The following is a 10,507-nucleotide window of genomic DNA, read 5'->3' as shown; positions in this document are numbered from 1 at the left end:
TCCCAGTCAGGGCCTGAGAGACCATCAGTGTCTTTGCTACCGGTGCTTCCCTCAGCTCGACCTATATATGGGCAATATGAATATTCAATTGTCGTACAAATAATTACCTGAGATGTGTCACTGTCTTGCCAGATAACATCAGTGTGGGTGTCTCTTAAAAAAGTATCTCTGTCCCTGAACGATGGCCTAAATTGATAATATATTTATTTATTCATATATTTTATAATATGTAATATGTTTATTACATATTATGTGTAATGTGTACACATTACACATGTGTGAGATGTGTGGGATACCACAATACCTTCAAGGTACATTGTTATAGTTTATTTGTTAAACAAATAGAGTGCTAGCCATAATGTATCATGAAAAATACATGTCTTACCAAGTGTGTGTGTGTGTGTGTGTGTGTGTGTGTGTGTGTGTGTGTGTGTGTGTGTGTGTGTGTGTGTGTGTGTGTGTGCGGGTTTGTGTGTGTGTGTGTGTGTCTGTGTGTGTGTGTGTGTGTGTGTGTGTGTGTGTGTGTGTGTGTGTGTGTGTGTGTGTGTGTGTGTGTGTGTGTGTGTGTGTGTGTGTGTGTGTGTGAGAGAGAGAGAGAGAGAGAGAGAGAGAGAGAGAGAGAGAGAGAGAGAGAGAGTGTGTGTGTGTTTGCATGCTTGTGCACTCATGTATGTGCGATTGCATGCATGCATTTCTGTGTCTGCATGCACATATGGGTGTCTGTGTACGTGTGTCTGTGTACGTGTGTCTGTGTACGTGTGTGTGTGTGTTTGTTTGTGTGTGTGTGTGTGTGTGTGTGTGTGTGTGTGTGTGTGTGTGTGTGTGTGTGTGTGTGTGTGTGTGTGTGTGTGTGTGTGTGTGTGTGTGTGTGTGTGTGTGTGTGTTTTCAAGTGAGCGTTCACATGCACAATCTTTTGAGATAATAACCTATATCATCATGTACCGAAATATATTAGATAATACATCAGCTCTGTGCCTTTATTGAAGACAGGTAGATGACGAGCCATTAGAAGTGAGCCATCAGCAGGGCCTGACCCGGCCTCACTTTAGTCCCCACACTTCCAGCTCCGTAACCACTGACGCCTGCACATGAAGGTAGTGTAGATGTAATGAAAATGCATCTTTTTTGGTGATTCGGAAAAAGTAAGAATAACCGCTGATGAATATCCCCGCTGCACAAGATAGCATTTTAATTGGTCGAACAACAAATAAGAACATTATTCAAGCACAATGCTGCACGTTGAGCAAGTTTCCTGTGGAGAGCAACACAAAATGTAATGGGAGGCGTTCAACTTTTAGGACACAAAATAGGAACCCACAAAACATGTTGTATACAAACAGGACGGGGTCCGGTGAAACACTGTCCGACACGATCAGATGTCTCCTCCTTTTTTATATTGATAACCATATATTTGAAAATCTGAATGAGCGTAATTTAACCATGGTACCATTTGTCAAGGTTCCCCCAGATTCCTTAAAAAGAAGAAAACATATATTTGTGGCAACATCTGCTCAGCATCGCTCCGTCTCTTCATCAGAATGGGCTTCCAAAGACATGTGACGGTGTCATTCTAGATTTGTTTTACAGTGTAGATTCAGGCCATTTGTTTCCTGTAGTACAGTAAGTATTGACTAATGTACAACATCCATGTCAAGGTGATGTTTGAATTGGTTCGAATAAATTAGAGGCTAATTGAATGTACGACAACAACAAAAGAAACAAAGAATATAATATACTACAAAATAGGAACGGGAAAAAAGGGTAGATCTTTGTATTTTCCCCCTTATTTATCGATTTGATATTTTTAACGTTTCTGTGCATGTGTATTTCTCACAGCTGATTGTAAGCACACGGTATTGGACTGGTGCCGAGAGAAATACATATATTGGTAAAGATGTTACATTAGAATGTCGTTTAAATTGAAAAATGGTAATTTGGCTGTTCTGAAAAATGTAATCTAGAATCACAATTACTGTGTTTAATTTGAGCACATTCAAGAGACAACCTTTGAAGCAGGTTAATTGAATTGCTCCAATGCCCTACTTTGGCAACAAAGACTTTCCTTTATGGAAACCACCTGACTTAACGCTGCCTTAACGCTCTGCTGAATGAATGATCAGGCCAATCCAGCTTCTCTGAGTTCATGACAAGTATTTATTTTTCTTATTGTTTACAGATAACATACGTCACAGGGTTACCTTAGAGGTAATATCTCCCGACAGCAATCGGCTCGGACTGGTCAGAGACAGATGGGAAGATGAGCATTATCAAGAACACATTGTAAACAACTAATCAATATTTAAGTCTAAATGGCGTACCATAGAATAGGTGAGAGACAACAAAATGTACGTAAGAAGATGTGCCTCTTGCTTGCAAAGACAAAAAGTCATTTTTTTTACAAAACAAATAATGGGTCACTGACATTTTTAGTACTTTTTTTGTGGCTGAGAGGTAGAATGATGTAGTTTCAGTCAAAACCAAATGGGTTGATTAATTAATGGTATCACGTCATTTCATCGTCATGAGTGAAAACATCACATGTGAATAAGTAAACCCAGCCCTCTGAATATAATGTGTAATCTGTACAAACAACTCCATTCAATACGCAACCGTTTTCATTTTCATCGTGATATTCTTTTAGTTTTGTGTCGAGTTCCCGAATGTCCAACATCATAGCAGAAGAAAGTTTGTTTTTTTAATTCCTTTCCAGAGATAGGATTTCCCGCTCTTCCCAAAAACCTCGGACCGGTGAATTCCTTTATCTTTAATACTGTGAAGAGCAAGGCCAGTTCGATTTTTGCAGGTGTGGAGATTGAACCATTCAGTTGGAGGTGTCCGAATGAACGCTTCCGGGGCCTTCTGTGGGTGATGTCACTGACGAGGGGGTGGGCGCATCTTGCCAGCCACCGTTCGCCTGTGGAGATAACACATGAAGACAATAAGTAAGCAATAAGCAATGGCAGGAATGTGACCAACAACCCTACTAAAATTGTGCATTTCTACTCTGTAGAGATTCTGAGATTAATTTTTGAATATATACATGAGAATATACATGAGAATATAAGTAAAGCTTTAAAAAAGCCAAAAGTAGGAAAAAGACTGATTTAAGTTTAAATGATATCACTGAAAGCCATGAGCATGAAATAAAAAACACACTCCCATGTTGCTTTTTCTGTTCCAGCAGATGCCATAAAACAAAAATAAGCCCTATTGCACTTCGACTTGCGTAGTGCTGTCGGTTGTTCATGTACAAATAAGGATCTGGCTCGCTCTTTGTCCACCTAGCATCAAAAGTGACATCCATAATTTCAGCTAAACAGACGTAGTGCTACACAGACCTTTTATATACCCCTCAGCGTGCCCTACTGATGATAAAAGAATCAATTATAGCAAATTATTACACCGGCTTTTGGGGAAAAAGAAAATACATCTTTGTAAAATAGAAACCGTCTCTAATCACAGGAGAAGGTCGACCGAGGACCATTAGGGACATTAATAGCAATTTCCGTGCCATTAGTGAATGCCTCAAACGGCCATTGGCAGCCTCTCATTTTCAAAGCCTGTTATTTCACATAAAGACTATCTGTCATCCTATTCACAACCGGCGAGAGGAGAAAAAGAAAGGAGACAGAGAAAAAAAAGAGAAACATTTCAAATCTTCAGCCCTGGCAACACCCACTAGCAATTTAAGGGGGTGTAATTTCTGTTCCAGCTCTGGGGGAGGGGGGGGACCCCCCTTCCCCCCCCCCCCCCCCCCGCCGCCTGACTCACAGGATATTGTTTGGGTAAATAACAAAGCCCTCTGCACTGCGGCCACTAGTCTGAGACGCCAACAATTCTAAATCGTTAGTCTCTCTACAATCGCTGCCAACTCACTATAGTCACTTAATGTTGTCGTTTTGAGCATATTTCTTATAATTATGTTCAAGTCAATATCATCCTCTTAATTTTCTATTGTGACTACGATTAATATTGTATTTCCCCTATCTAAGAATATTCTCAATGTATAAGTCACGCTAATACAATCTAAGAATATTCTCAATGTATAAGTCACGCTAATACAATCTATATTTTTCTGCCAAATAGATTAAATCAATTGATGTTATACATTTATCCTGCACCTATCAATGACTCAATCACTGAATATTGAAGTAAAATAAATAAATGTACAATGTCGCCTGTTTCATGACACTATGACCTGAGCGCACAGGAATTCAACGTCGCCAGACTTTGCCAATGATGTTATTTTAGCATCGAGAGGGAGGGAGGGAGGGAGGGAGGGAGGGAGGGAGGGCCGGGGCCGGGGCCAGCACTGGGGGTGGGGAGGGGGAGGGGGGGGGGTGTTACAGGCCTGGCTGTCAGTGTCACTGCGAGTGTGGACGGCTGATCCGACCAATGAGCTTGGACTGCTAGCCCAAAGCCCCGCTCCTTCTGTGTCCGTAACTGTCGTATTGATTCCGCTCCGTCCCGTGCCGCCTGTCGCTGTGCATCTACATGCTAACACACACCGCCCCGGAGTAAACCCTGTCTCCCGCGTGGCGCACGGGGCTAACAACAAACAACACCGCAAAACTAAAACTAAAACCAGGCAGACTAGCGCGCTACCATACACAGCCTGTGGGTCGAGCTCATTTAGAGAATCAGACAGAAAAAAAATAACAGCGACTTCGGACATCAAGAGTCTGCGGTGTGTTTTGAACGGACAGCAGGCGGACCTCTCAGGTAGGAGGCCGACACCTGCGCCCTTGTACTCGTCGACTGCAGGTGCCATGCTAACGCTAATGCCCTGCGACAGGCTCGGAGCGCGTCCAGCCCCCTCAGCATGGCCGCTGCCTCATTGCCTGCCACCCAGGGCATGACTGGGGGAGGAGGGAGGGGAGGGAGGGGAGGGGGGGGAGGGGAGGGGGGGGAGTAAATGCTTGGACATCAGCCCAAGCCCGCCCCCCCCCTCCTTCCATAAAAGTCTGCTAAGTGCCATCACCCCGCCAGCCAGCCAGCCAGGCCTCTGCCCTCTGCGTGCACACACACGCACACACACACACACACACACACACACACACACACACACACACACACACTGGGAAATAATTGCTAAAGACAAAGGGGGTGGAGGAGGGTGTGTGGGGGGGAGGGAAGGGAGAGCAGGCCGGGACAAGGTGGGAAAGGGGGGGAGCGATTGTTTACAGGTTTCTTACGTTGATGCCCTGTGGACTGTACATCTGGCTGGCTGCCAGACTGTCACTGTATCCTCCGGTCTGGCTGATAACATGGCGAAGAGTATCCACCTGGAACGAGGGGGAGAGGGGGGGCACAGGGACAAAGAGGAGCGCCCGGTCAGAACAATGAGGGCTGGGGGGACGCGGCCTGTCGTGCATCACGGAAAGGTCAGAGTGATAGTAAAAGGGTATCGTAAACAGAAGGCGAAAAAAACAGAGAGGAAGGTTACAAACGGAATGGAATTGGCTACTATTTCAACCCCGAAAGCAAACATCGGAAAAGGACAAAGAGGCATCCGTTTGCGAATGATTACAGGGTTTTGTTTTTTTCCCGCTCAGAACGCGCCGCAGCACTATCGGAACACCTTTATACTTGAACTTTAATTTCTACGATTCGTTTTTTTTTGGGGTGCCAAAAAAAGATAATTGATGTCCTTCGCAGATAGCTTTATGTGCAGGCTTTTTATGTTCCAAAAAGGTAATGATGTCGGGACGGCAGTGGAGCGATATGGAAAATTCCATTGAGTTACTTTTCATGAAATGGTGAAACCATCGGAGCATGTGGAGATGGAAATCACTTTAGCAAACGACCTTAAAGCGACAGAAACACGAGTTTCAAACCAAGACTGACTTCCCCTTTATGGCGAGAGCAGGCCCCATTCTCATGCATATTCATGAATGACCTCAAGCCTCTTCAAAGAGACCATTTGTAAATGAGGAGAGAGGGACCGAGATAAAAACAAAACAATGGTGAAAGTGTTACCCCCAAATTACCGTAATCAGCCCGGGGGGGGGGGGGGGGGGGGGGGGGATAGCGGATGGGGGCCGTGGGGGGGGGGGGGGGGGGGGGCTTGCTGGCACTGATAACACATCAAGCTGAGAGTTGTAACAACCTAAAGAACTCTTTCTGTGGGTGGCTCGTCAACGTCTACTCGGGCAAGGTCGGAGAGCCGCCGCGGCCCCCCGCGGCCCCCCGCGGCTCCAGGAACACTTGTCAGGTCTCCCTGATGGGTGTTGCATCGTTTCCAAAACTGTCTGCGCTTGTCTCCTCATTTGGCGGCGGTGACGACGGCCCTCCGCATTAACGCCGAGCCCTGTGGGCTGTGTCTGACCTCTGGCACTCTGGCCAAGGTCGAGAGCCGCCGTTGCCGTGGCGATGGGGCAGCTACTGGGTCAGTGTGTGTGTTGCGTCATTGGGGCTGTCTGTCATTGCTAACTGTGGGGTCTGTGGCGGGTGGGGGGGGGGGATGGCACAGGTCGGCTGTTTTCTTTTGGGGGGGGGGGGGGGGGGGGGGGGGGATGAGACCACGAGGGGCCCGTAGCAGAGGTGCCTACCTGGGATTGTATGTTGGCCCCCACCTGCCCCCCTTGGTAAGAGTCCCCATTGAGGGCCTGCACACTCATGAACAAGTCTCCGGAGTTTGACATGTTAAAAGAGCCGGCAGAACCTGAGAATATGTATAGAGATCAAGGAGAGGGGGAGAGAGAGAGAGTGAGAGAGAGTGAGAGAGAGAGAGAGAGAGAGAGAGAGAGAGAGAGAGAGAGAGAGAGAGAGAGAGAGAGAGAGAGAGAGGGAGAGAGAGAGAGAGAGAGTGAGAGAGAGAGAGAGATGGACAGAGAGAGAGAGAGAGAGAGAGAGAGAGAGAGAGAGAGAGAGAGAGAGAGATGGACAGAGAGCGAGAGAGAGGGGAGAGAGACAGACACACACACAAACACACACAGAGAAGGAAGGAAAAAGATAGTAGAAAAACAGCAGAAAGGAAAAGGAAAGAGGGAAGGAAATAAGGAGTTAAATTACCATGCAAAAGTGATTTAAGTTGGTTAGTGAGGGAAGGCATTAGACAATAGGTGTGGAGAGTATAACAAGAAAAACCATTACAAGGAACCTTAACAAGATTAAAACCCTGAGCGTCCAGTTAAGAAAAAGAAGACACAAATTGTTTTTCTGGTTAAGTTTTCTTGCAACCGGCAGGTTATTAGGAAGTACGAATTGATGGGCAGGAAGACCAAAAGAATGCTCTTTGTCCTTTTCCCTCCCCAGATGTAAAGAGACCACGGCCTAACTTGATTTCAGCCGCCGGTCCTAATCCAATACAAGCAGAGAAGTCTATATGACGAAAGGCTCGGCCCTCCCTCCTAATGGCATACACAAGGTCAACCGGACAAGACGCTGGACAAATTAACCTCCTTAAAGACCAAAAGGTCAGCTCCACGAGGGGGATGAGTATATACAGGGAGAGGAGAGACAGAAGGGAGAGGGAAGGATACTTGGAGAAAAGAGAGAGCCATGCCCGGTTAGTCAATGTTGGTGCCAGATTCTGTGAGCCAAACAGAAGGCACAAACCGATACGGGATTCTTGAATTTGGGCTCCGGAACATTCTTCCCATATCTTATTCTAAACTGTATTTTGTTGCAAACGAACCCCCACTTCCGACACACACATAGTCCTGTGTTCCTGTACACTGTTACTGAGATTCTAACGTCTCCTCCCACTCCTTGGAGTTGGAGTTAATCCAAAACGTCTCCCTTGGGACGCTAGATGCTATTGGCTGAAGCCAGGAGGCTCACCTGCTGAGTTGGGGGTGGAGGGGGAGTTTGCCTGGCTCGACACGTTAGTCGCACTGACGGCGGTCTTCGCTGCATACATGTTGGCCTCCTCTTGGAACTTGCCGATGTTTTCTTGTATCGAATTCTCTTGTTCCCGAACCAGTTAGATACCTGCGACAACGTCGGAACACAGTGTTTGGATGAGTGCGTTGTAAAAGATGCAAAGAAAGCCAACTAACTTACTCACACTTCACGGATGAAATGCAGGCCGTTGCTAGCGTTGAAAGCGGATGGGTTATGGTTGTGGGGTACGGGGGGGCCGCAACGGTCCTCAAGAGCCACAGGATATATGTGTGTGTTGTGTGTAGTGTACCTGTGAGAATGTGTGTGTGTGTTGTGTGTAATGCACTTGTGAGACTGTGTGTGTGTGTGTGTGTGTGTGTGTGTGTGTGTGTGTGTGTGTGTGTGTGTGTGTGTGTGTGTGTGTGTGTGTGTGTGTGTGTGTGTCTGTGTGCATGTTTGTGTGCAGTGCACCTTTGAGACTCTGTGTGTGTGTTTGTAGTGCACCTTTGAGACTGTGCGTTTGTGTGTGTGTGTGTGTGTGTGTGTGGTGTGTGTGTGTGTGTGTGTGTGTGTGTGTGTGTGTGTGTGTGTGTGTGTGTGTGTGTGTGTGTGTGTGTGTGTGTGCGTGTGTGCGTGCGTGTGTGTGTGTGTGTGTGTGTGTGTACTGCACCTGTGAGACTGTGATTGCACACTTCTTGGCCAGCTCCTCCTTGGCCTCCTCGCTAGGGTAGGGGTTACTGAGGTGGGAGTAGAAGTACTCGTTCAGGATCTCCGTCGCCTGCTTGTTGAAGTTCCTCCTCTTTCGTCTGCGGAGAAAGTCATGAAGAGAAGAGTCATGAAGAGAAGAGTCATTCAAACGTTTTAGTGTTACTCTCTTTCCTTTTTTTTTTTTTAACTGATCGGGTTTAGTTTGAACGTTGACGTGAAACATCGCCACACTGTCATGATACAAAACAGAACACAAAAAAACAGTTCACTTGGCAATCATCCAACACATTTCACCAGAAGAAGAAAAGAGCAAAGGATGACGAAGGACGAAAGGTGGAGAAACGACCCGCTTTAGTCGACGCCACACAAAGCGCATCAGGGAAATCAAAATAGGCATAATTATTATAAAGCTGAACTAAAATATAATTATGTGACAATTATGTGATTAGAGTAAGTCGGGCCAGGGGAGGGCCGAGAACGGGAAGGCTGTGAGAGAAGAGGGCCAGAGAGAGGACATGAAGAAGAAGAAACAGAAAACGAAGAGAGGGAAGGAGAAGACATGACGCAGAAAGCTGAAGCGTGGAACATAAGTGGTTTGAGAAAAGACACAGGCGGTCATCGTCGGCTATTTGTGAAAATGACAAGCCGCAGATACGGCTCCGCACACATCAAAAAAAAACGATGCATCACAGAGAGAGAAGCCGACAGAAACACAAAGTGAACACAAAGTGGATTTGATGGAGCGACGCAGGGAGCCATACAATAACAAGATAGATCAATAATCCTCAACCATATTCTTTAACCACCGGATAGGCATGGACGACACACACACACACACATGCACACACACACACACACACACACACATGCAGGGCGCATGCACACAGACACATGCACACAAACACACTCATGAACACACGCACACATCTGCACGCAGGCACACACGCACGCACGCACGCACGCACGCACGCACGCACGCACGCACGCACGCACGCACGCACACACACACACACACACACACACACACACACACACACACACACACACACACACACACACACACACACACACACACGTGCGCACACCAAATGCTCAAACACACACCCATACACAAACACACACATTGACCTACTACTACGTACCACATACAAAAATGTAATAACTTGGTAGTATGTCAATCATGCAGTACAAAAATGACACTAATCACACACAAACACACACGCACGCACGCACACACACACTCACACGTGCGTACCTGGCATCCAGGAAGCGGGAGCGCAGGATCATGACGGCCTCGCAGGTGCTCTGCTTGAGCTGCATCTGGATGGAGCTGAACTTGCGGTGGATGATGCCCACCATGCGCTCGATCTCCTTGGGCGAGATGGGCCGCGTCCGGGACTGCTCCCGCAGCAGGTTCATCACATGGGTGGTGAACTCGTTGCACGCCTGAATCAACACCGCAGACACACACACACACACACACACACGCACACACACACACACACGCACACACACACACACACGCACGCACACACACACACACACGCACACACACACACACACACACACACACACACACACAACACACACACACACAAAGACACAGACACGCCGCACACACACACACACACAGTGAGAGGCATTCATCAACGACCGCAAACCACAGGAAGGCTCCCACCACAGGAAGGCTCCCCTGCAGCTACTGACTTCTCTCAGGCTGTGAGAACCAGGGTAGAGGGGGGGGAGAGAGAGAAGGGGGGAGAAGTGTAGGAGGGATGAGAGAAGGGGAGGGGGGGAGGGGGAGGAGAGAAGGGGAGAGGGAGAGGGGCGAGGAGAGAGAAGAGCGGTAGCAAAAACTGAATTCCTAAGTAGGGAGTATCTTCTTTAAGGAGACATTTTGTATTAGGCGTTGTGTCTACTGCATTGTAGGCATCTAGCGCCAGTAAACCGGAAGGGATAACAATGCAGGAG

At 47.2% G+C, this 10,507-nt stretch overlaps 1 protein-coding gene across 1 annotated transcript; it reads right to left on the bottom strand.

Annotated features, from left to right (window-relative positions):
- Positions 1–729: 729 nt before the first annotated feature.
- On the bottom strand, positions 730–10,019 carry LOC132462675 (pre-B-cell leukemia transcription factor 3-like). Its single transcript, XM_060058339.1, has 5 exons — positions 9,792–10,019; positions 8,499–8,634; positions 7,787–7,936; positions 5,197–5,286; positions 730–2,915 (listed from the first exon to the last, which is right to left on the bottom strand). Exons 1-5 carry the CDS (start codon positions 9,953–9,955, stop codon positions 2,823–2,825), a joined length of 633 nt encoding a protein of 210 aa, XP_059914322.1. The 5' UTR covers positions 9,956–10,019; the 3' UTR covers positions 730–2,822.
- Positions 10,020–10,507: the final 488 nt, after the last annotated feature.

The sequence above is a fragment of the Gadus macrocephalus genome, chromosome 8 (genome assembly GCF_031168955.1).
Source record: "Gadus macrocephalus chromosome 8, ASM3116895v1".
Taxonomy (NCBI): Eukaryota; Metazoa; Chordata; class Actinopteri; order Gadiformes; family Gadidae; genus Gadus; species Gadus macrocephalus.
This window is presented reverse-complemented; position numbering and strand designations above follow the sequence as displayed.